Source organism: Haliaeetus leucocephalus, unplaced genomic scaffold (assembly GCF_000737465.1).
Source record: "Haliaeetus leucocephalus isolate CR32 unplaced genomic scaffold, Haliaeetus_leucocephalus-4.0 Scaffold984, whole genome shotgun sequence".
In the NCBI taxonomy this organism is placed as follows: Eukaryota; Metazoa; Chordata; class Aves; order Accipitriformes; family Accipitridae; genus Haliaeetus; species Haliaeetus leucocephalus.
This window is the reverse complement of record NW_010973420.1, coordinates 1568107-1594397: the sequence shown is the minus strand read 5'-3', so window position 1 is coordinate 1594397 and position 26291 is coordinate 1568107. Positions and strand designations below refer to the sequence as shown.

Below are 26291 nucleotides of genomic sequence, written 5' to 3'. Positions count from 1 at the left end.
AACTGTGATACTTGTTCTATGTAAACAAAGCCCTTATCTGATAGCTGCAAAATACTGCTTATGGATTAAACGTTACTGTGATTATGATTATAATCCTCAAAATAAAGGGTTCCAACTGAGATTTTTTTTTTCTATTCTCAGGGAAGTATTTTAGAACTAAGAATTGTAACCAAGTTTTTCTTCTCATCTGTTTAAAATTAATTTAGAAAAAAGTTCATGTTAGCATACCTCACTGCCATTTTGTTTAGAAAGCAAAATACATCTGAGCACACAGTGATCAATTGCCTGGTTTAGCAGAGTACTTTCTGATGTACCTGGAATTGTGCATTTTATATCTGTGTGTCTTAGCCAGTGAAGAAGAAAACCAGAAAATCAACCAAAAAACCCCCACATTAATACTTATGCAATTAAATGCTACGTTGTATTTTACAGACTTAAAAGTGAGCACTTATTAGTAGGATATTACCGTACAAATATTCCAAACTCTGGTTATACCAGTAATATCTTACTGTACAGTTTAAAGGAAGATTTAGGGTGTGGCTGTGTCAGTTTGTACGTAAATACGGCAGACACAAGCAGATTGAACCAACTGAAAAGGTCACTCATTGCAAGTGTGAAATAAGCCACTTACTTTCCAGTGCACCAGATGACTAGTGGTAATAAAAGGAGGCTCAGTTTCTATTGAGGTACTTCTATCTGTGAAATGACCTATATAAATGTATTATATTTATATCAGAACACAGGTAAGATAATTGCCTTCAATTAAAAATATTTACTACCAGAAGAAAGGTCCTCTTAGAAGGCACATGCTTTCACATTCCCAGTCCAAAAAAAGTGCTTACAGTAACAAGAAAGGAATACTGCAGTTGTACCCAAAGGAAGCCACACTAAGATAGTTATGTTTTTCTTTTTTGTTGTTGTTGCAAAAAAACCTCCAAATTATTCACAGTTGTTCCAGCATTCCTAATGTTAAAACAGCAAATTACAGTGATGAATCACATTGTAAGGCTAAACATAAGAACACTTATCAGTGCAGTACTTTCCTGAGTCTTTGGAACTCAAAATAAAAAACTAGTTCTTTGAAATATATAATCCTTCATATTTTTGGCTCATATTTCACCTGTTTTTCTATTTCCCTTTTTAAAAAAGTTCATTAAAAAGAAAGTTATTTTTTACAAAATCTAAATAAAAAACTTTCATTACTATCACTTAGACATAACTTCTAGTTGCTTGAAGAGTGCAAGAAAGCTAGCTTAGCATAAACACTGCTTTTAGTCCAGTCATCCTTGTCAACTGAGCACAAAACAGCAGATAAAATAAGTTCTAGAGAACTGAAGCAGTGACATAAAACAAGAAATTCAAAGAGCTCTAAATATAAAAAAAATAATTATGAAGCTAGTTACATTCAAAAGATGACTTGAATTATATCAAAACTGTGAAAGTTCAATTTGCTATTGTTCAAGGCACTGTTTTGTGGGTTTGGGTTTTTTTTAATTTTTTTTTTTTAATTTATTTTTATTTTCCAGCCCTAGTGCATGAAGACAAGTCCTGCTGTGTCTAACGTGAACCATAATCAGTGCTCCAGAGCGTGGATGATGGGCTTGTTTTCCTGCTTGAGGACTGAGGACTGAAGGAAAGCACAGGTGATACAGAGAAACCTAAAACAGAGGGGAAAAGGAGAAAAAAACCCCAATCATACTCAGGAATAGTGGAAAAAGAAACAAACAAATAACTGCTGTTGATCATCTGCTGGAACACCTGGCAAGCAAGTCTAATGATCCATTCAAAGTGAAATAACCCCTTTAGCTTATTGCCTATTGAAAAGATATCTTATAAGTATCAAAATTTTCTAAGTCTTCCTATGAAGAACTTTAATTAAAGAACTGATTAAGTCTTCTGAATGGGGCACAACATATTTCAACTCAGCAAATAACTTTCAGTCTGAATTTGCCTTACTTTATTTGAAGCGTCAGGCATGTGTTTTTACAAACAGGACTGAAGCTCACCGTAACTTAAATACATCTATAATCATGTGAATTTTGTTTTAATAGCCACTGTTGATTACAGACCTTCCAAGTGAATGGGTATTTTTTGCATATTTCTGAGAGTTTGATTCTGCAACACTGCAAATAGGTAAAATAGGGAATAAATATGATGTCAAAAGAATAGATGAAAAATGACTGCAAGATCAAAAGCAGTGAAGGAACAAACTATTCCCTGAGCAACACAACTACGTCTTCTATAGACTTGTGTCCTTTGTCACCTCACATTTGCCCTTCCCTGTCTCTTACAGTAGCCCCAGTTCGCAGTACCTCGCAGCACACAGACAGCACAAGAGATGCAGCACATGCTGCAGCTAATCTGACATCCCATGAACTGACTAACCAGCCAGCTGCTGCCAAGCACACCGTATCAGCAGCTGAGCTCTGCTTTACTTTCCTCTCAGCAGGAGCAAAATTGTGGATCTCTCTCCTCATGATTTGCGTGAATTCTTACACTTTTAACCCACTTCCAACATTTCCAACATGGCTGAAGCTGGCCAAGAGTTTCAAAAGAATTAACAGTACTTAAAGGGGATGTTGGGGAGTGGGGCAGGAGGATGGGCAACAAGTTTCCTAGGAACTGGCATGGTGCTTGTTGTAATATCATTCAGTATACAGGCTTTCTCATAGCCATACTTCCCTAACATTCAACTCAAACACAATAGCTGGACTTATCAATTAATTCATTTATAATTGGGTAACAGCTGCTTACTGTTATGGCTGTGTTGAGGACTTGTCCTTGGGGTAAATGCTGGATGACTGTGCTGTTCTTTTGGTGAGAAAACTGCATGATAGGCTGCAAGACATTATAAAAAAACAAAACAAACAAACAAAACCAACAAAAAACCACAAACAATAAAAATAAAAATAATTTCACATGGAAGTTATTACTTTATATCTTACAGCTAATGCATTGTAAGAAGTTACGGAAAAAATACTTCTGCAATTTTTTATTCTCTTACCTATAATCATAACAGCTGTCCCTGCTAATAGTGCAAAAAGTGTGAAGAACATTACTTGATAAGAATCAAGAAAGTGCTGGAACAGACTGGCTCCATCTGTAGAATCGATTAAGAGGAGACAATATTGAGTTAAAAGAGCATCTTCCCCAATCTGCTTTAAGAGTTAACAATTCTTAACTCAAACTGAAATAGCCAAAAGAAGCTTTTTATTTATAGCAAGCAAGTGTAATCAACTTAGATAATACAACTTCGATTCTAGCAACTATTTCCAATACAGTCTTCAAAATCTGCCAATAACAGCTTAAGACATTGATATACAATCTTAAGCATGTTCTTTACTTTCTCAGCCCCCAAATGCTAATCTGTTTTCAAATTAACAAGGCATGCTTGGGACTAAATAAAAGTAGAGCAAAAAAAAAATTACTTTCAGACACTTTAGCACTGGGATATTTATGCCAACTACAACAGAGTATTTTGGACCGACCCAAAAGGAAAATATGTTCAGCTTCAGTCATAATGAGCAATTGTATTCAAGTCTTCTGGTCACAGTGAGCAGCCTACGTGTCAATGATAACGTTAGCTGCCAGCTCAGATTTTAACACACGAAATTTTATAACCTCATGAACATTAATGGAAGTTAGAGGTTTATTCTGGCATACGAAGCCTAGAGATAAACTTACGTCTCACTGGTGTGCTGGTTCTGTCAGTCAAGTAAATCACTGTCACCGGGATAGTGATAGACTGGTCAGTCATAGGACTAGAGACAGTGAGAGTGGTTGATAAGGATCCCTGGCTTGAAATTCTTGGATCAGACAGACTAACAGTGTAGACTGCATAACTAGGCAGCCCATAGGATTTCTCTTTCTCAAACGCCTTCACTGTTGGTGACCCACATTTCACCTGCCAAGGAAAAAAAAACAACCTGAAATAGACTGCTTGAGAAAGCACAGCACACATCCATCTTCCAGGCCACATGTCAGAAATACGTTATTCCATAGAAACACAGAGCAACTCACCCCTCAGCAGGAGTCGGACTTGGTTGTCACTTTACAGTGACACCTGCAGCACTTCATCCCTGTTTATTGTTAAGGTTGCCCTGTTAACTGCTGTTTCTGTGGGACTGGGCTAACCCCATACAGGCAAAAATCAAAGTATCCCTTACTGGTCCATGTGAACCTGGGCAGTCAAACAAGTAAGTGGGCAAGAACCTACCCCTGCCCCTAGGAATCAGGCAGATTTTCTGCTTCCCCACCTGTGAGCTGGCTAACACACCCCAGCTGGTGCACAGGTGAGCCCGACACATTTCTACTGCCCCAAAACAAAAGTGAAAACTGAGGAGGAATACATTCCAAGATGAGCATTGCCAAATCATCTCAGGAACAATCTTGACATGGTAAAGGTGGCACAGAGTGCCTTTGGTTAGAAAGTTGCATATAGCAGTTCAAAATGCTTTCAACTGTGTTGTGATACTTTCCAGCAACACGCTCACCTCCAGGGTATCAAGAATTTCAGTGGCACCAAATATTTTCACATCAGAGCTTGTGTAATGGTTACTTAAAAGCATTTCCGTTTGGTCAGCATAAAACCCAGGATTGAATGGCACTTCAGTGCTGATCTGCTCCCCAGAGAAGTGGCTGCCTTGGATTGAAGCTGTAACTCTGAGTGCAGTTTTACTCAGGCTGAGATGCTTCAGCTGCTTGTCAGTAAGCCTGTGCATTGTGATGGAACAGGTGTAATGTCCTACAGAAACAAAATCAGTTTGACTGTTAATTGCTCATCTTCATTGTTTTTTCTGCATGCAGAGTAAGATTTCTGTGACATCTTTAGACAAGAGCTAAAAAAGGTGCTAAAATTCAACAAACAGAAAGATCAGGAGTGCATAGGTGAATGGCACACTGCTGGTCCAAGCATCACAATCCCAATACTGAAACAACAGAAGTTATTTCTTGTCCCAAACTAACTATCATGACAAAAAAACTAAAATGGCAGTTTCCAGTCACATTTTATTTTAATATGCTAGTGAGACTGAATTCCACTTTAAATATAACATTTATGCTAATATTGATAGAAAGGCTTTACTGAAAACAAAATTTAACATCCTATTTCATATTCTCTTCACATAACAACGTTAAAATTTTAGCCAGTTACCATCACCATCCTCAACTCTGTGGAGGCATGGTTTATTATTTATAAAAGCTTCTTTAAAGGTTAGATATTCACCATGTTTCTAGTCTCTTATGGGACCCATTTGTCTATTCTTAGCGATAAAGATAGTAAAAAATTTCCCCAATATAGAAGATACAAAGCATAAGTAACAAGCAGTACTTGCTAGGTGCATGTTTTCTCCCTATTTTCTTTCCCCAATGAAGTAACAGAGGCAGCCACTATTATGCAAAGTATAATAGTGTTTCACACAATGGGTACACAATGGGGACAGATAATTAATGTTATTTCCATACAGTCCACAGTGTTGTGGTTCCTTTTAAGATCATGTTATGGTTATGAAACACTAACACATGTTATAGACTTTCACAATTTTATTTCCATTTCCACGGTATCTAGTAATTTCCCCTCCTTTTAAGTCCCAGTTCATGTTGTTTTGGGGATACATAAGAATTCTACCTTTCCTAAGAGATTACAGCACTCAGGTTGTGCAGGAAAGTTTGAAAGCATGAAAATTCCAGAAATCTTTAAATTGCAGCATACAAAGAATTCAAAATTATTTACTTTCACCAGATTTTCACATTTATGCTATTTCCCTCATTTTAATCACTGAGGTTAGTTATACTGCAATAACTACAGTGGCAGGGTTTTTAAAAGGCCAGCATCAAACACAAATACAGAGTATAATTTGGTGAAATCTAAAGATCCTTGGTACACAGACATTAAAACTCATGATTGCTTCTCTTATCCCTAGTCTTAACTTCCACTGCATTTAAGTATATGCTAAAGGCACTGACATATGGCAAGAAAACACCTAAAAGAGCCACTAGATGTTTACAGCTGCAAAGATACCCAATTTTGGAATATTTGTCACCTGAGTGCTCATTTTTACCAGCTGAAGGAGGAAGTTCCATAGTTTAACAAATACAGGGCCTGATATTCTTTTCTAAATTGTTATATACAAGGCAATCTATTTTTGTACAGTTCAGCTGGAGTAAAATATGGCAGCTGCTATCTCTGTAAAGTGTGTGACCTCAGTGTATTACGTCTACATTCTGTAATACCATCACTTCTGTCTCAAGGTACCATTGGACTGTCTGCATACCTACAAATATATGAGTAGTAATGTGCAAAATTAGGACCTAAATTTGTAGTCAAAAAACATAAAGTTTGTTCCCCAACCCAGTAAAAATAATGCTTCCGAGTTTCCTCCTCACTTAACTACAACTCTGAAAAACATGAAATGAGCTGCTACTGATTTCTGGCTTTCTCTGAAAACAAATAAATGTTTCTGTCACATGCAGAAAACCCTAGAGTTAAAACAAGGAGAGTACATGTTAACAACTCACTAAAGCCTGAGATCCTACACAGTAAAGCTCAGAGGCTTCAGAAGGAAATTTGCTGGGTCAAAGGGCATTTGGACTAAACCATAGCAGAATTCAAAGTGTCTGCCTGGAGTGTGGCATCTTGTCTCATCTTACCTGAAACTGCATCAAATCCAGGTTCTGCTATAAAAATATCACGTGCTGGGAAGTCAAACACATCATTGTTAAAATCGAGATGGCAATTGATAATGGACTGTGGTTGTAATTCAGCAATGGCTTCAATCTGAGCAGGCAAGCACTCTCCTAAAGGGGGAAAAAAAATTAATCTCCAATTAATTAGAAAAGAAAATTGTAACTAATTAGTTTTTAATTAATTAAAAGCAAAACCATGGCTTGAAATATCAGGTTATTCTGCCACCTTCTGAAATAGTTTCACAAGTTTATGATGATCTTAAAATAGCTGGAAATCATAGATAGCTGTCCTATCTCAGGTCTAATCCCAAAGACACAGCAAATGAAAATTTTATATGTTGTGGGTTTTCTTTGACAGGAATAATTTATTTACAGGAAAGAATGAACTCGAGAGAATTTTCAGCTCAGATGTGTCTGTTGAATAACTTATATGATCCTGGGAGTCTCAATTTATATTTTAGTATCTGGCAAGATGTTTTTTTCGGTAGGCTAATAATTTACATAAGGCACAATAAAATAGTATTTGAACAAGTGCTAAGTGTTAAGCTAAAACCTAAAAGAAACCATAATCAAACAAAATACAGCTTATTAAATAGCAGACACAACATGATGCTTAATCTGTATATTGATTCTAATTGCTGATAATTTCTGTAAAAGATTTAAGGATGGTAACTACTTTAAACATGCTTAGTAAAAAAAAATAGTAACTTCAAGAAGGCAATTAGAATTAAACAAATAAGCAAACAATCAGCTGATTGCCCATTAACTGTTTTTTTGATATGATCAGAAACAACACTTCTATTATCTACCAATTTTATTAGTTGTGAAATCTTAAGAGTGTCCCAGAACGTCCTCCAAATTCTGTAACATGGCCCTAAAATTCTTCTAGAGCTCCTGGGATTCCAGAAAGGCACTAGAGGTTCATAGAGATCTTGCTATACCAGCTCACTGACCCTTAAAAACAAACAAAACCACCAAAACACAAACCCAAACCACCTATCATTAATATACAAACATGCAATAAACAATCAGCATGAAGATTTTTTTTCATCATACCTTTCAAATTTTTATTTCTTTCCCCAACTGAAACTATCACTTTTGAGGCTGCAACTCCTTGTAAGCTTGTTTTCACTCCACTTACATGCATTGCTGTAGTCCTCTGAGGTATATTAATCAATATCTGAAAAAAGGATGAACTACATTGTCACTAAAACCTATTTTTACAAATAAAAACTAAGGCAAAACCAGACCGGACTGACTGTGAAACACACACATCCTTGTATGTATAACAGAAAACTCCAAGACGTCATGTTTCTCTGCGTAAGAAATCCTACATTTCTCTAATTTTAGAAACTGCCTTTCAAGGCAGTTCAAGGTAGTAAGAACATTTTTTTCTTTCTACCCAACCTTCATAAGTTAACAGGCATAAAGCTGTATGTCTAAATTGAATTTAGAAAGAATATCTAGTGCTTATGTTAGCTGATACAGTGAATTGTGTCAACAGTTCAACTGCACTGTAGATAAACAAAATAATTTGACTAGTTCTGATCAGCGATGCATAGTAATATGGTACAACACTTCAGAAAGTTCTTGTTGGCATCTCATCCTGCAGTGAAACTTCATTCATAAAAGCTGCCATACTCAAAAATTGTTTAGCATCTGGAAACAACTTAGCCAAGCAAATGAATCAAAATGTACAATATAAGAACAGTATAGGCTAAAAAGAGAAACAATTACACTAAATTTTCTTCCTTAACATAGATGATTAAAAAACCCACGATGTGTTTGGACACATACCAAATACTTTCCAACCATCTGCATTTCTAATACCTTTTCCTTTAAAAAGAATGTTTCTAAATATTAAAAAAATAAAAAAAAAAAAATCACAGAATACATTTTTGGTGAGGGTCCACCTGAAGCAAACAAACATCAGCAGTTCCAGTAGGATTTACCAGTGCCTTACCTCTCTGTATGTTTTAAGTAATCCAGGAATCTCGTAATAGACAGTGACAACACCAGAATCCTTTGCCACTGCTACACCAGTCTTGGAGTCCACTTGAAGAACACTACTTAACGAGGAGCTCCAGACGCCCGGCAGGCCTGAGAAGACACACCATTTGGACACTGTTCAACTAATTTATGCTAACTAAAGCATTGCATTATCACATCACTGTCTGTATGTATGTATCCACTGCATGGGCAGCATGGGTACACACACTTCCCAATTCACAGAAACTAGATTCTAGGGTCTCACATCGTGGAAGGCTGACAGCCCAACACCAAACTGACTTGCAGTTACTCTGACAAAGGCCCCTTAATACTAAGAAACAAATACAGTGAGTGAAGTTAAGACAGTCCTGACTCTGCATGATTCCCCTAAAAACCAAGCCTTTCAAGCTGTCAGAATGGAAATGTCTGAAGTCTGATACTCATGAATTCAATACAATCAACGTATTGCATGGTACAATTAAAATTAGAGTAGTTGATCAAACCTATTTTTATCATTAACAAGAACGGTGACATTTGATTCTGAAAAAACATCATTAATTATGCATTTAGTTTTCCTGAGAATGAGAAAGAGTTACACTGATGCAAAAACACAGCAAGTGCTGCTTACCTTCTTGGTTCATCAGTGAAGTACTCAAACAGAGGACATCACCTACCACCACATCTATGAGTTCAGGAAAAATGGCATGTTGCACAGGAAGTGGTACGTAGTCTGCAATTCCGCTCTGTTCTGCATCCCAGACTTTAAGCAAGGTCAAACCTACATTTACAGTCCGGATTATAAATGTGTTGTTTGTGGCTCCTTTCCCAATCTGTACAAAGTCATCTCTACAGATAAAAAGAAATGCTTTTATATTAAGGCAAGTTTGCTAATGTCATTATCTCTACAATAAATAGTAGGCATTGAACTCTTTTTAGACATTTGCCTTTTTGTTTTCAACAATGGTTATCTCCTAAAGAAGTCTGACAAAATGAGGAAAATATAAAAATTGTTTAGGTGCTACTGAGGCAAATTTCAGTTCTCACATCATTATGCTGAGGAAATACTGAGGTCACAATTATGTATGATAACTACTTCCTAATTTTAAGGATGGTAGAACTTTAGAATGAGGTAATTCATCTCTTTTGCTTCTTAACTCTGTGAGAAAAGGGAAAAAATTTAAACACCAATATGCAGCTTTCCAGCCATAACATCACAAAGCCAAATCACATTTGATTGCAAGTCCTGATATTTACCAAAATTGAGCATTCCCACATGCACTGACATGCAGAGCACTTGTAAGTGCACCCAGCACAGAGACTGCCCACCCTGGCAGCACCATGTGGAGATAGTGAAGGTCTTGACAGCAGTAGAGCTGGGTCACCACAGTGCTGCACCTGAGGTTAACGAGCAGTGCTTTTCTCTCCAGGGCTAATAATTAGCCCTATGCTGAAGCAGCTCTGTCACATCTACTTTGGAAGCTAGGGCAGTGTTATCTCAGGGATCTCTGTGTGCTATAAAAGTTTCTGCATATCATTTAGGTAGGAGAATGGAAAAATCTTGCATTCAACGCCCCCCCTTTTTTTTTCCCCTTTTAATCATGATCACTGTGTTATAACTGCAAAGTGCTCTGCAGAAAACAAGCTATGTTATAGTAATGGAATGTGATTGTTTACCAATGACCAAAGAAGGCTGTTTTATAATATTTATTATTCTTTGAGGCAGAGACCAAAAAGCCTTTTGAGGCTTGGCTCTGCTGTGTGCAAAGGCTGTGCAAGCATATCTGAAGAGACAGCCCCTGATCCATAACGTTCACCATCTTATATAAGACTTAAGTGAGTCAGTGTAACAAAGCACTAGGAGAAAAGAGGCAAGATGAGGCAAATGCTAATAAGATCAATTGTTTATATAGGCTACTGATGTATGCAATCTGATGATTCTGAGTCACTTAAAGCAGAAATGTACCCCAGCAAGCCCCACTGGGGATCACGCTTATCTGGGCAACTTTCCACTTGCTAGAGAATATCGATCGCTAACTGGAACTCTTCTCTCTGCTACGTGCCTCTGAAGACTGCAGAGACAAAATCCTTTCTTTGCTAATCCTAGTCCAAGCTGTATCTTCACTTGATATCTTTGGAACAATCTTTGTTCCTTGCTGTGGCTGGGCTATGCATATTTGGCCTTTTTTGTTCTCCATAATTAACACCTGTGATAGATACCTACCTGTTTGTTGCAAAGTTGAGCACAGAATTATGTGAATGAAAAGTATCTCCAGAGTTATCATGAAAATGGACTGTAAATGTCAGTGTCACACCCAGGGGGAGAGCCAGTAATGCCTCTTTGTTTTGTGTGTGCAGAATAGGACTCATGGAGATTCTTATGTATGAGATGGGGTAGACCTGTAAAAACATCAGCAGTGAAAAGCAAAATTAAATTGTTTTTTTTGATGCCTCTATAAAAATAATCTAAAAGAGTTCTTATTATGCAAATACACAAAGCTTCCTTCATGAACAATTTGCTATATGTTTAACCATATGACAGTACTGAGACATGGAGCTTTTATCATCAGTACATATGTTTCACAGAATCACAGAATAGCTGAGGTTGAAAGGGGCCTCTGGGGATCATCTAGTCCAGCTTCACGCTGCTCAAGCTGGGTTACCTAGAGCCAGTTGCCCAGGCTCATGTGCAGGCGCCTCCTAGGATAAAGACTCCACCATCTCTCTGGGCAGTCTGTGCCAGTGTTCAACACCCACCACAGTAAAAAAGTGCTGTCCTATATTCAGACACAATTTCACGTGTTTCAATTCTTGTGTGTTCCCTCTTGCCCCGTCATTGAGCACCACTGAGAAAAGTCTGGCTCTGTCTTCTTTACACGCTCCCATCAGATATTTCTTAGTATTTTTCTCTAATAGTACTGCAAATTGAAGAAAGCAATAATGATGTAGAAACACACATCACAGACTTCAGAGACTACATTATTATCTTATAAATTAAAACTGTTAAGACTCCCTGAATATGCAAGAGAACAAGTTGCCCCTAGACTTCTCTCCCAGTAATTCTTGATACAAAAACTGTAATTCATTCCCTAGTTACTAGAACAGGAGTAACTTGCAATGTATGTGAGAGTAAGGGGATGAAATGGTCACTGTTTCCCCAGTTCCCTTGCACCAGGTAAGAAAACCAAGATGATACACGCAGTTTCTAACATCCTTGGCTCTGTTTGAGCAAAGGTTTGCCCAGCAGAGGAAAGATGAGCAATAGCTGCAAAGCTGTTCCCTAGTGATCCTTGTCAAGCAACATCATAGACACTACAAATTGCTGCACCTCAAACAGGCCTGCAGTGGCCTGACAACAGAGGTCCCAGAGGTGGGAAGGAACAACACTCATGAGGAACTTTCCTCCTGAGTTGTGCGCTGGGCTGGTTTTTCTGACCCATCACTGGGCACACTTGCCTTGGTACTACTGGCTGTATGATGCTGCAGCCAGACCATCCTCCGAGGCATGGGCTGATAGAAGTGAAGTGCAACAGACAAAAGCAGTCAGAACTGGTATCTGACAAATCCTAACTGGTCAGCAGGCTGCATTTTGTTGCCTCAGTGCCTCTCCTCAGCTAAGACAGAAGTTAGGAACTGCTTCAAATTCTTTAGAAAAGCCTGCAGGATTATCCGTATGTGCACACCCCCACATTTTTGCAGTAACACTCCAGTGAAGGAAGTTTGTCTGAAGACAAAGATGTTGCAACCGTTTTTTGTTTTGTTTTTAAATAACATATTATTATTATTGATTAACTTATCTAGGTTAACTAGCAAAATTACCCAATGAAAACACCTATATCTGTTCTTTCTGTTACAGCTGTTGGGAAATAAATAATGGAAGGATAGAGAAAGCAAAACCCCTCAAATATATAGAGAAAACTATTTTAAAAGAAGCCCTCAAGCTTATCTTGTAGGAAAAACCCCATTTTTTTCTGACCTAAGAGGCTCAGCTAAAATGTAAAACTCTGCAATCTGAAAATGTACATGTCAAAACTTAAAAAGGAAAGGACAAATTTGGCCTCAAGCAAACAGCATCTTTGGTGAATCTGAAAAAAAAAAAAAAGTGGCTAGAATATCAGTAGGTACAACTGTCTACTCCACAGGCTGATATAATCAGTTAAAATATCAGTGCATACAGTCATCTGCCCAACTAGCTGAGGTTACAAGCTAACAAAAATGCCATTTCCCTGACAGATTTTCAAGCTTGCTTTACTTTAAAGCCTCAGAAACTGTCCCACAAGGACAACTGCTATATCTAATATTGATGAAAACAGCTATTTACTGTAAAAGCATCTCAGTTTTTAAAATATTTTTTATTAAAAAAAAAAAAAAAGAGTTGGGTACAGCTGGTACAGGCAAGTGCTTAGCTTGCTTCCATGCTAAGCATACTGTCACTCCTCACTTCCACCATCCTCCTTGGCTTATATAAGGTAGTCTTTTTTTGAGCAAAGTTGAAGGTCTAAGTGTTAAGTGATGCTGCTGCAGCAGTTTGGTTCTTAATTGTGTATCGTTGTAAATAGACAAAACAAGAACTTATGAAAAGGAGGACAGCATGAAGGAGATAACTTTGCCTTAGAATGACACAACAGATTCAAGCTCATCTCCTGCTCTGTCACAAGTTTTTCTACATGACCTTCAGCAACACCACTCAAACTCTCTCTCAGTTCTTCATCCATAAAATGAAGGCAGCAGCACTGTATCACCTCACGAGGTTACTGTGAGGTTAAAAATATCATTTCCATAAAAGTAGTATAGTCCTAATACATACAGGAAAACAAATCAGTTGTACAAGATACTGAACTGAGATGGTTCCTCCTACAAAGAGCTCACAAGCTTAATTTCATCGTGCACTGACTCCACAGTTCTACGATATCCTAACTGTATATGGAAAGAATGCACAAAGGGGGAATTTAACTTCAGTACCACTATATGCTGACTAAATGTCATTTGAGCCAACCCCAAACTCATTAGATGTCTTTCACGCACCAGATCCAGCAGTGAAGGGAAGAAACAAGGTCATCTATAACTGAGCTGTAGAAATTCACTGCCACCACCTAGCAGCAGGAGTGGCATTAGTGAAACTAAGCCACCATTTCTTTTTTCATTCTCCACCCAGGAGGACAGACCTACATGCTGTCCTACAGACAAAGCTGAACATTATGGTGAAAAAACACAATTCAAATAAAAAAAAAAAAAAATCAAGCCACTTCACAGTGATTATAATAATTAAACTTACAAATTAAATTAAATTTAAAGTCAGCACTCAATTATGTGTCTTTCTCCTTTATTTGGGACATATGAAAGATGCTGACAGAGTAAAAAGGGATAAGAGGAACTGGAACAGTGGGTATCTCAAGGCTCATGCTGCTGGATGTAGAAAGTTCCTGGCACAAGGACTTTCAAACAGAAATGAAGGACATACATTCCCTTATGTCCTAAGCGCCCAACCAGTAAGATACATTAGACTTTGCATAACAACATTCAATCAACAGATGAAGTTTTGAGAAAGAAAGATGTTTCATTAGCCTGGAAACAAACTACTGAGTTTTGCTACAGATTTGTCCTTCCCTGAAGCATCCACATTTCAGTGGAGCTTAGGCACATACGGCAGCCTTGGACATGCTCCTTGCCAGCTCACCAAATACAAGCAACAGCAGCTGAATTATTGCATCTGATCAGATAGATTTTCTCATGCAGAGATTCTCATTATATGTAAAAGCTGAACTACTGGGAAACAGCAGAGAAAATGAAATTTTTGAGCACCGTACAGTTACATCTCTAATATCTTGAAAGTCTAGGTATCACTTAGGTACCTCACAACAGATGCTGTATTTATATTCATTACTCCAGATGATATTTACCTTTTTTCATATGCTGCAAAATGCATGCTTATGACATTAACATCTTTTTTATTTGAACTTCTGTAATTATCAGCCTTCCAAGAGATTTTTAGGACATACTACTTCTTTTTTTTAAAGTTTTTAAGGCACATGCACACAAAGGCCTTTTCATAAAATGTACCAAATTTAAAAATTTGCTGGGATTTAATGTTTATCCATCTATTTTAGTATACTAAACTTTTTTCAAAGCTCAGAACTGACTATTAATTCCTATAGTTCACATTTTTCAGAAGTGAAGTTCAAAACGTGCAATTAACCATCTGCATTGCAGTCATAAAGATAGTTTTCTAACAGAAAACTGCAAAGAAAGAGAGATGATACTACCTTAACAGCAGCTACAATGCTCTGGTTGATCCCAAATGATTCTTGTGAAATCACTTCAATTGTTGATGATCCTATCAAAGACCCAGAGTTAAGGAAACCTCTCTCATCGATTTTTACAACAGGAACTTTATCTGGTCCATCCAGGACACGGTAACTCACTGAAGCCACTCGATCCCTTAAGAAAACAAACAAAAAACCCCAGAAAAATAAAAAAACCAGGGGACCCCCTTAAATAAGTAAAACCATATATACACCAATATATAATGCAAGTCTAAAAGATTGCTATTTGGTATGTGTTTTTTCCACGTGTCTGCAATAAAAGCCGAAAAGCCTGTGTTCTAGTCTAAGAAAGAAAAGTTTAAGTTCCAATTCAAGCTCACTTGGAAGCAGTATTATCTGGGTTTAGGCATGTATTGAAATCTAGTTTCCATCCACTGCCCTGTAGTGTCATCATTCACTGATGTAAACTTGATTCCAAATAATAATGGCTAAGGCTACAACATGCAGCTTCTGCCGTAACTTCCTATAAACAATATCTAGAGGAAGATTAGTCTGCCAGGGCCAATGCTGGTATTAGAGATAAAGCCAGGAACTTGATTAAGTGGATCTCATCATTTTCCTGGAAATGGTTTTGTAGACAAGGTTAATTTTTGGAATAACTCTCACCATGGTATTTGCATATTAATAAAGTGAGCAAATACATAAACTGTAATTAGTGGGCATTCTGAGACATCAGCTACTTTTGAGTATCACTTATCACATCTTCTATGAGATTTGTAAATGATTTTTTTTTTTTTCTCCCAAGCTCCTCCATTGAGATAGAAATACTCTACTTTATCCTAGGAAACAAGCACTAAAGCTGGATTTTAGTTGCCCCTTTCTTGGCAATAGTGTAATTGTTTTTGGTGGTAGACTTCAGACATAAGGGCTCTAACATTGGATAGTGAAGACAACAGGACAAAGAAATGTACAAACTGGTATCTAAAAACTTAATGACTAATTAATTAGAAAAACTGCTCAGAAGAGATAGCGAAACAACATTAGTAAGTGACTACAAATGACAGGGCTCCTATAAAACTGTTTCAAAAGTGGATGCTGAATGACCATGGTTGCTGGAGCTCCAGTGAACCTAACAGTCCCTTACCCTTAAAAAGTAAATGCATCTGAAGCCTCGCCCTCAGCATATGTCCTATTGTCTATATCTGCACATTCTTATACGAGGAAAAACCAAATTTCAAGCCTGAAATGAGCCTGAAATGCCAGTCTTTGAAAACAGATTATGTAAAAAGGACTTCTCATTTGAAAAGGACATTTTAGTCTCAAAATCTAGTGATAGCCTTTGTGTAAGAAATACAGAGAAGTATATTCCATAAAGCCTTGATGGCCCATAAAAAACTCTAGTGGAAGCAGGCTACTGCTTCAACTGGCTCAGCATCTTTTAAAATAATGATCTAGAAGTTCCAAATATTGAATGAATTTTCTAGCTACGATCTAACTAATACAAAATTTGACAGAGCCCAAGAGTACAGATAAGTTACTAGTAATCACCAGATAAGTTACGTATTATACAGATGGACTGTGACATTCTTTTAAAAAGACTGAAACAGCTTACTTCAAGCAGAATTGCTTTATGGTTTTGATAAGTCATTGACACAAATCACAGTATGAAAACTGATCACTAACCTGTTTGTCTGAAGTTTAATAAAGGAATTTGGTGACATTAAGATTTGCTCTGCTTCTACTTCTGGAGTGACTAGATGAAGTTTTTCAAACACCTGGAAAATAAAAGGCATTTTAGCCTACTGTTGTGTGCAGCAAGTAATTTATTTCCATTTATTTCACCTTCAAAAAAAAACCCCTAAATAAAAGTATAACATGCCTTTTTTTTTTTTTTACCTTGCACAGTAGATATGGTAAAAAAATGAAAATTAAACATGAATATTTGAGAATGGGATAGGCAGTATCTTCTACAAATTATTCTGAAGAGCATTCATTTCTATGGCTATAGCTATACTATGAAGCACTATGAAAAAAGAAGCATATTTGTCAAGTGAAATGGTGTTGGAGACGCCACATTCACCCAAGTTACTTTAGACTACCCCAAGTCTGAGCCCATGAACTGCATGCCCACGAGGTGCACTCCTCAAGCACATTTTCCAGCTTTGGTCCATGTAAAGGGATCCAGTTTGCATACTTTGAAACTGCTCCCCAAAGTATGGTAAGTGGGAACAACCAAGAGATTTATTTCAGAAGCTAATTCCCAACCAAATTAACATGCCTGCATAGGCATGTATGATAAGCACTAAAACCAAGAAGTATTAGTGTGCAGAGAGGAACTACAGCAGCAAAGTTCTTTTACAGCTCTAATAGTGCTTATCCACAAGACAAAAGCCACCTCAATTTCAGGCAGTCTACAACAAAAACCAACTCCTGAATATCATTCAGCATCACACCAGTGTGTGACTGTTCAGTGTAAACCCTACCAACACTTGGGGAACTTGGAGGTTTCCAAAGAGTGGAACATTATACAAACAAGAGTAAGGGCTAAAAGATAAACCAAAACTGGAACTACTTTGCATTTCAAATTGGTTACTTCAAATACAGACTTCAATTCAGCTCTGAAAGAGATATTAAAACATTAACTGTGAGGAACATCATCATACCTGAATTTGGATTTCATCAGACAGCTCTCTTGCCATGTTGTAAAACTGGTTGGCTGCAGGATCAAGGACCTTCACAACAACTTTCAGGCCTGTTCTTCCCTTTGCTCTGCTATAAACATCCATTGCAAAGTTATATTTTGCAGGAAACTGAAAAGAAGCCTTGGACAGGAGAAAGCGATTAAAATTTTACTCATGGAAAGAATTGACATTGATACAGAGGAAAGACCACACTCAATGCTGACAATTGCTTTGATTTTGAGTAAGCGGAAGCAACAATATTTTCTCAATTCCCATTACATAGCAGTTTCCTTTTCCCAAGATACACATACACGCAAGTGCACATACACGCAAGTGCACATACACACACAATTTACCTCACTGTGTCTTGTCTTGATATCCAGAGTATCCCTCTTTGTGACAGACCAGTGGAACGTTAACCCTGGTACTGCATTGGCAAATGAAAAAGGAGTCTGACTACTGGTGATGCCCATTACATAAACTGGCATCTAGAAACAGAGAAACCAAATTTCTTAGGTAATTCTAGGATGTTAACCAAACCTGCACAGAGCAAACATAATTAAACTTAAAATTCATTGATCAAGAGATAGTATTTCTTATGAAAAAAATTGTTTGGCTGCTGTATATGTTGCAAGGATGTATCACGCAGAAGACTCAAATAACTACCAACTTGTAAAAAGTAAAGTTGATTTATTCTCATTTGCTACGTGCTCTACAAAACACAAGTACCGGTTTTCCATGAGAAAAGATGAGTTCAATAACTCATTTGTCCCATTTGTAGCATCAAATCACTTAATCTTAGTTAAATCACGCATTCCTACATTTTCTACATCTTTGTCTAGATGATCTCTCTGATTAACTCTGCTCTGGACATCAACTTTCCCCTTCCAACTCTCCAGATTAAGACAACATAACATATAAACACAAAACAGGAATTTTCAGCTTTTTATTTTTAATCTTCAAAGCAATTCATACACCTGGGACCAACAAGCTAGAATTACTAGCCATTTTAGAATGAGTAACTAATAAGGGAATTATAGACTCTTAAAAAATAGACTTATTAAATGAGAATTTGAACAATATCTGCTGTTCTCGATATAGCAGACATACTGTAGATTTTTAACACACAAAGGAAGAAAGTCTCCACTGCAAATAGAATGAAGGTGAGAGAACCCTTCTCCATATGAAATGATGCCTCTTCAGCAGGGCCTGAATTTCTGAAAATCAGTCTGGTGTGCAAGGTAAACTTGTCTTGATTTACTCTTGTAATATGTTCAGCTCTGGAGCTTCTCCACTGCCAGCATGTTCATTCCTGCAGCAGCAGTGGTACCCCTCAGAGCAGGCAACCACTCCGACAGCTGGAATGGTATTATCAGATGATCTAATAGGAATGGCCACAGCTTGCAGGTCAAAATTTTAAGGCAATAAAAGCTAATCACAGACCAACTAACCTGTGTACCAGTTTTCATTCGTGTAATTGGTGCACGAATTCTAACAGCTGTCAGCTGTACTACTTCAACTTCCACTTTGTCCTAAAAAGGAGGAAGGGAAGACATCGTAAGCACTTGTCAAAGTCAAATGTGAACTAGAATGTGAACTAGATTTCAGTTTCAGGATCTATTCACTATTTTGCCATTATTTAATCGCTATTGCCATGTGTTTTGCATGTGACATCACAGAAAATACAGATGGACATAACTCAGTAGGACTGTAAAAAAACTACAAAAGCATTAACTTTGTAAATTCATAGGCATTTAAAAATGCCACCTAAATAAATAAATAAAAAAAAAAAGCTCTGCTCAACATTACTGACAATATGAATGATGGAGCTGAGAAGTGACAGACTGCAAGGGAATAGATCATAGGGGTCCCTAGGAGAAGAGGAATGAATAATCCCAGAAGGTAGAGGAAGACATTGAGAGAATTAGAAGGAAATGAGAATGGTAAGTAGCAAACAGGACAATTGAGAATAAAAGGATGATATATGTGATACTCTGATGTCTCCTCTTCACATATGCTGACATTCCTGATGGATTTTATTCCTACTGTATACTGAGGAGAAAAGGTCAGACCTGGACCTAATTGGGCAGTAGATTTAGCTTTCAAGTTTATTCTACTTCCTGTCACAGCATCAGGGCAGGCTGCTGCCCCCGCATTACAAAGCAAAAATAGATAGATATATATATATATATTTTTTTTTTTTTTTTTCCCCAATTTGTCTCCTCTTGGCCTGTGGGGACATCTTGCAAGCAGCAGAGCTTTGTGGTATGCAGCATTGTCCTGCCTTGACCTCAAATGAAGAGCCATAAGATTTGGCCCAAGTTCTGCTATTCTGAGTCTCATGCAAGTCCCAGGGACCTGTGCTCCCTTATGGGCCTGCTCAACAGCTCGCCTACACTCAGCTAGTAGGAAATTATATGGACACAGATTCTGATGGAATATCAGTGATTCACTGCTTGAACTTCATAGATGGATTCAGACCACAGCACAGGATGATAGCTTTCTATAGAGCCTGCCTATAGCTTAAGAGACAATGTGTTTCTTAGGCAACAGTTACGTTCTGACTTCTGACATAAGACGCTGCTAAACTGTAAGGTGGTGCAGGCAGGGACAATCTTCTGCTGTTCTGGAAAGGCTTCTTTAGATGAGCTTTTCTAGATTTACTAATCAATTCTAAAGATATCAGACCATTCATAAAGTCTTCCTGGGTTATCAGTATAACTTTGTTTTAAGGTACAGCCAGATTTAGCTATCTGTTGAAAGTATCACCTGTGTCAGCACATATGTAAGTTCACAGGCCAGGGAGTAGGAAACACTGATTTTTCATCTCCTTAAGGAAACCAGGAAAGCGCACAAGATAATGTTACTGATTCAGAAAGACTATTCACCCCTTTTGAGCCATAGTCATGAGTTAGAGAGCCTCTTTCAGCCCCAAACAGGATCATAAAACATTACCTGAGACACCACAACAAGCTTCCCTGTCTCTGCATCAACAGCTTGCACCACTCCCGTTACTGTTCCATTCCCAACTGCCACTCCTCTGACAAGTCCGGTGCTGTTCACTGATGCAATCTTCTCATCGCTGATGGAGAAAATGATGTTGGATTGAGGTTGAGGGCCTCCTTCTGAAGTGATCTATAATTAAAAGCACACAGAACAACTAAAATTAACCCATCAGGTATTTCTTCTGGTTAATGTTACAGGGTACATACCCTTTCTGGGCTCAGCACCACAATGTCTTCAGTAAGAAAAGGCTGTTTGAACCTTTGTGGGGCATCTCAGGACTTACTTCTCCTGCACACTGGTCCTTGCATGATGATGGACTGGGAAATATGTGAGCTAAATGCAAAAGTGGACTAAGTGCTTTATAGAATGTAACAGGCTGATGCTACATCTAGTCCAGAAAGTTTCAGAAAAAATTCACCTCACTTTCTCTTCACCACACATGGTATAGCTCTGCTCTGTGTTTCAGGTTGTAGAACTAGCCCACTATGCTTAATTTCATGGAAGTGACAGATTTATTAATGCTGTGCTGGTATTTAACACTGGAAAAGCTGATGCTCCCTTGACACAAATAAATACAAAACCTTTGATCTGGCAAGACAGTAAAATGGAAGGTGGCTCAAGAATGAACTATTCTTGTTAGGAAGAGTATTCAGTGTGAATCAGCTAAATTGCCAAGTTGAATATCTACTCCTGAAAAATAAGTTATATACATTTATTTTAAAATAGAAATTACAAAGGAAAGAAAATAGGTAAGATGCCTCACCTGAATCGTGGCCCCAATAATTAGGGTCACTTTCCTTGGCAGTAGTCGAAATGGGGGAAAGACCTAAAAATAGAAATAGGAATATTTGTTTTCACATGATTTCAATCAGATAAATTATGTCACAAAACAGTACATGCAAGTGTAAACTGTGTCTTCACTTGCTTAGTTACAGTAAATTGAGCATGCAGAAACTTAACTCATCACTTGCAGTTAAAAAACACTGAAATCTGAAACAGATTAGCATTTGGGTAATTTCTGGACAGAACAATGTGTTTACTTTTTCTGACAAAGTAATTACTGTACTATAAATTTGCTATAATACACTGTTCCTATTCTATCACAACATAGATTTTGTTTACACATGTATTTTATCTGAAATTATTTACTTCAATCTGTTGTGGAGCAGAGTTGATTCTTTGTCCTCTTTTGTCAGCAACAGTTGCCATGAGACTAGTCTGACCAATGGCCATCCCATGCACTACAAAAGCAGCAGTATGGTCATCAAGAGCTTCACTGAGTGGGCTGTAGCAAAGAAACACATTAAAATAGAGAAGTTCATTGAATAAATTACATGAATAACAAATGCAAAGGACTTATTTGGTGCACAGCAGTTTTATCATAAGGATGACTAAGTGACTATGTCTTAGGCAAAATTAAGGTAACCATCGCATTTCTACATGTAACATCATGAAATGGCTCTTCGTAGCCTATGTTTTATCTTACAATGAAATACCTGAAATGAAAGTGAAACAAGAGTGTTAGTTGGTACAGACCAAAACTCTGCCAGGGAGCCCACTAACAATTTGACCAGTATGGACACTAGTGGCACAAGCCTTGATTACATACCTTGACACTATTTAATGGAGTGGGATAGATACAGCCAAGCAGTCCATATATATTTGCACAGTATTTGCAAATACAGACACGCACTTCCCCATACAAAGCAGAATGATTTTTACTGATTACTTCAACACCAAAAATCAACAGTCCAAACCCCCTTTTTTCCCCTGTGATTTTAATCATGTTTAGAGCTTGGAAAATAAGGAGCTTTGAGGCAATAGGATGATTTAGGCTACGTGTTTCTAAAAGGTTAAGTAACAGACAGAATGAGTTTGATAAATCAGATACGTCTTCACGGAGTTCTTCACATGACATTATTTGCCAAGTCACTGCTTCCAAGATGCATAAGGCTCCACAAAATATTATAGCATATGAATACAGTCTCATTTGTCAGTCAACAAGATTTAGATTGTTAGCTTAGGCAATTTTCCTGACAAATAACCATTTTTTACCATTTAACAGGTAATTAAAACTTTACAAAAATAAAATAAATAAAAACTCATATACTCATGGTATACTACCATGCCTCCAAACCAATACCTTCACTCATTTTTGCTTATTCTGCCTATAAACATATTTGCAAATTAATTAAAAAAAAAAATCCATTAACTTACACAAGGGAAACAATCTGAGATGCTGCCCTTAGTTTTAGATCCATGACAGCAAAGTATTTCGCCAGAAAAGGTTTCTTAGAGTCATCCAGAACTCTGACATAAGCTTTAACTGTTTTTCCAATCTCCACCTGAAACACAGTCACATCCAGTCATTTTTCTTTTAAGTTATTCTTATTTATTAGCATAAACGCTTTCCTTTTATTTTGTATTACATTTTTAGTAGGGTCTTAGAGATAAAGCCCCAAGGTTAGATTAGCACTGATTTTAAAGAATAATCCCTGCCAGCTATGGTTAGCGTCAAATTAAATAAATGAATTCAGGTCTTTCAGCTGGCAAGGGCATAATTAAAGCATCCAGAAATATCAACACTTACTTTGTGTAAGACGCACCCAAGACGCACTGGCAAGTAAAATGAGTTGGACTTTTTTTTGGTTCATTTTTAAAACATGACATATGGAAAATGACCTTGGGGCAAAACCTCCTCCTAAAAGAATTGTTCTCATGCACTTTAAACAACAGGAAATGTAAATTAGCGTGTTCATATAAATTATGAATTAACATTGCTGTGTAAATGCAAAAGTTGAGAGTGCTGCCACACAGAACATGAAGTAAGAGACACTTGATACTCTGAAAGACTTACAACCTAAAATGATAAATTTGGGAGGGAGAAACAGAAACATAGGGAGATCAAACTATTTCTCTTAAGGTCATACAGCTGCAGCAGAGGGCCCTAACCACTACATTGTATCATCTTGTACATGTCTCATCTTTACATTCATGATCAGCACAAGGAATCAGGGCAATCTGGATCAGCTAATAATTCTGGTTTCAAAGCCACTAACCTTGTCAACAACTCGGACATACAGTTCCTGTATATCAGATACATAAATTTCAGCTTTAGCTGGTGCAGGGAAAGCCAAACACAAGTCATGAATCATTACAGTCACTGATCCTGGAAGCAGAGGATTCACCTGCAATGCCAAAAGAAAATTCTATTATAGCACTTCTTATTTTCATTTGTCTGTCATTCATAGGATAAAATTTATATCACTTTCAGGGCTGATGCAGTTGGATGCAGAAGTCTCCAAGCTTTAGACACAGATAATTCTTCCTCCAAAGTAAAAGTAAAGCTGTAAAATGTATGTAAAAACTATCATACTGTTGAGCTACTGCAGACAGCCTCTGGGCAGCAACAGAATTAATATGTCTTAAGCTAGAAGCAGTCTGGCATTCTGTTATTCTCCTTCTGCCATCAGAAGGACAAAAACCCCACAACAAATCATTCAGAGCAATGACACTCTTCTTAGTGGAGTGAAAAAAAAAAGATAAGGAAAAAAAAAGAAAAATCAAGGACAGAGGCTATGCTTATAAAGCATTGGTATTGCTTCCTGCAAGATTCATACTTTACAGTTATTGCTTTTAATCTGGATGAATAGCCAAAATCTGGTGGTAGATCTTCCCAAGTAAGAGGATGATTGATAAACCAGGTATTTCTTTGATACAACTATTATGATTATTTTATTAATTTTTTTATACAAAGAACGTACACGTTATACCTCTCAGAATACAAGGAGAATCAAACAATGGAGAAAGATACCTCTGCTCACAAATACAAGAACTAGGCACCAATCCCAAAGTCGTCTCCACACACCTTCTCAAGGCTATGCATCCACACCTTGCTCACATCATCTTTGCAGTTCTCTTGCCGTTTGCCTGACCTTGCCACACACCTCAGGGACGATCCCAGCTATTCTCTTCACTTTCACAGGTACCCTCACTTTGGCCAGAGACAGTGCAGATGTTCGGTGCCCTATTCTATGCACTCATCTGGCTTATGAAGATGAACTCTGAAACAAGGGGTGATGGACAGCCAGGCCCCCAGTTCAAAGGATTTTAATGTAATTCATAGCATTACTTGGCAGCACTACAGGAGTTAGCAGTAAGAGCAGTGGGAAGGGCTGACATTTTGTTCTTTAAGGGCACCACTCTTACTTTTGCCTCAAAATAGAAAGGAATATAAAGTTTTAACAAATGTCAGCTTTCAGAACAGCAGCAGTTCCCAAAGTGGGTGGCTAATACAGGTGCTGGGGCATATATTAACACACAGCCATGGAAAGCAGAGAAGGGGATTTGGCCAGGAGGCAGCCAGCACGACCATGGGGAAAAAGATGTAATAGAGCTCAGTTTGGGCTGGAAGACCAGAGAAAAGCAGCTACCAGAGCAGAGGGCCAAAGGGGAAAGCAGGGCTACTACAACTTAGAAAAACCATTCCTGTCCCAGTTACTTCTTCCGTTCCCATCGGCTATTAGGTGTCCAGTGGCTCCCTAGTATACGGTGTATTACCACTATTCATTCTTCCCCCATGTTATCACCCATGTCCAGAAACACTGCTGTGTTAAAAAGAGAGTAAGAGGTATAGAATTTATCCTTGGCAGCCCCAGTAAAAAGTCTGATAATCACTGCTCTAGATAACTTGAATTTAGCTTCTCAGAACAGTTTACTGTCAAAACATCCTATATCAACTTGGCTCCACTGATACCTGCTATGGCATCAGCCTGGCACATCAGACTGGAACTTGCTGATTTTCTACACAGACCATTCTGCTGGCTTCCATCGAAAGAAAAATCCCTAGGCAATACTGGGATTTAACTCAAACATAGCATGCAGGTCTAAAAGATTCTTAAAATGTGGGGGGTTGGTGGTTCTTTTTTTTCCAAAGTGTTTTTTAAATGTGTTAAAAGTTGGAGTCTTCTCTCCTTTAATCTGACAGGTAGTTAAAATAAATCTCTTTTTGTACTTCACAAAGCTTATCTTGCTGGCACTGTTCCACTACTTAAGTTCACTGCTCTATTCTGAAATTATCTTGTGTACATCAATTAAAGCACTGCTAAACCCATGAGGGAGTTCTGACTGAAAAAATATTAAGAGTTGAAACAGTGTAGAATGTACAAAAATAAGGTCAACTCTTCTATTTTTCCCCACCTCTGTGCCTAGCTGACTCTGTTGGAAAAATATTCCCACCTTACGCTTTTGACAGTTAGAGACAATCAAAATGTTTCACCAGTACTTTCCATATTCTCAACAATGAAAAAAAAGCCACCTTGATCATCATTATTTCACAATTTCATCAATGTTATTTATGACAAGATAAATGTGTAAATTATAAACTTAAAAACAACTTGTGTCACTTCCAATTCTTGTCTAATGAAAGCTACAATGCAAATATATAGTTTTATTGTTGTTCACTGTAGAATGCATCTCATATCCTGGGCCTGGATGAAGTCAAGCATAACTGTAGTTTAGTTGCATCTTCTGGTGCAAAAGTGCATTAAAAATTTAATATGGAGATCAGAAATCAACTCTTTAATAGATACTTATTCACAAAATCAGGATAAAACACTGTGATAGCAAAATGTCCTGAAATAGAACTGGAAGAAGAATTCAGAAGTACTGA

General features: G+C 37.6%; 1 protein-coding gene across 4 annotated transcripts in view; it reads right to left on the bottom strand.

Annotated features, from left to right (window-relative positions):
* Nucleotides 1–1508: 1508 nt before the first annotated feature.
* The window catches only part of NUP210 (nucleoporin 210kDa), a 66537-nt gene continuing 41754 nt past the window's right edge, over nt 1509–26291 (bottom strand). For 3 of the 4 annotated variants that reach the window (XM_010584411.1, XM_010584412.1, XM_010584415.1), the window contains 20 exons: nt 23680–23808; nt 22838–22965; nt 21770–21905; nt 21384–21446; nt 20570–20749; nt 19066–19146; nt 17971–18102; nt 17597–17755; nt 16617–16708; nt 14934–15108; nt 10895–11070; nt 9302–9519; nt 8648–8784; nt 7741–7864; nt 6649–6795; nt 4494–4744; nt 3685–3904; nt 3005–3100; nt 2755–2838; nt 1509–1658 (listed from right to left, as the gene is read on the bottom strand). In XM_010584411.1, coding sequence (XP_010582713.1) covers nt 1558–1658; nt 2755–2838; nt 3005–3100; nt 3685–3904; nt 4494–4744; nt 6649–6795; nt 7741–7864; nt 8648–8784; nt 9302–9519; nt 10895–11070; nt 14934–15108; nt 16617–16708; nt 17597–17755; nt 17971–18102; nt 19066–19146; nt 20570–20749; nt 21384–21446; nt 21770–21905; nt 22838–22965; nt 23680–23808 — 2829 coding nt within the window. In that variant the 3' untranslated portion in view covers nt 1509–1557. The remainder of the gene's footprint in view (nt 1659–2754; nt 2839–3004; nt 3101–3684; nt 3905–4493; nt 4745–6648; nt 6796–7740; nt 7865–8647; nt 8785–9301; nt 9520–10894; nt 11071–14933; nt 15109–16616; nt 16709–17596; nt 17756–17970; nt 18103–19065; nt 19147–20569; nt 20750–21383; nt 21447–21769; nt 21906–22837; nt 22966–23679; nt 23809–26291) is intronic. The other variant, XM_010584414.1, reaches the window with a different exon arrangement.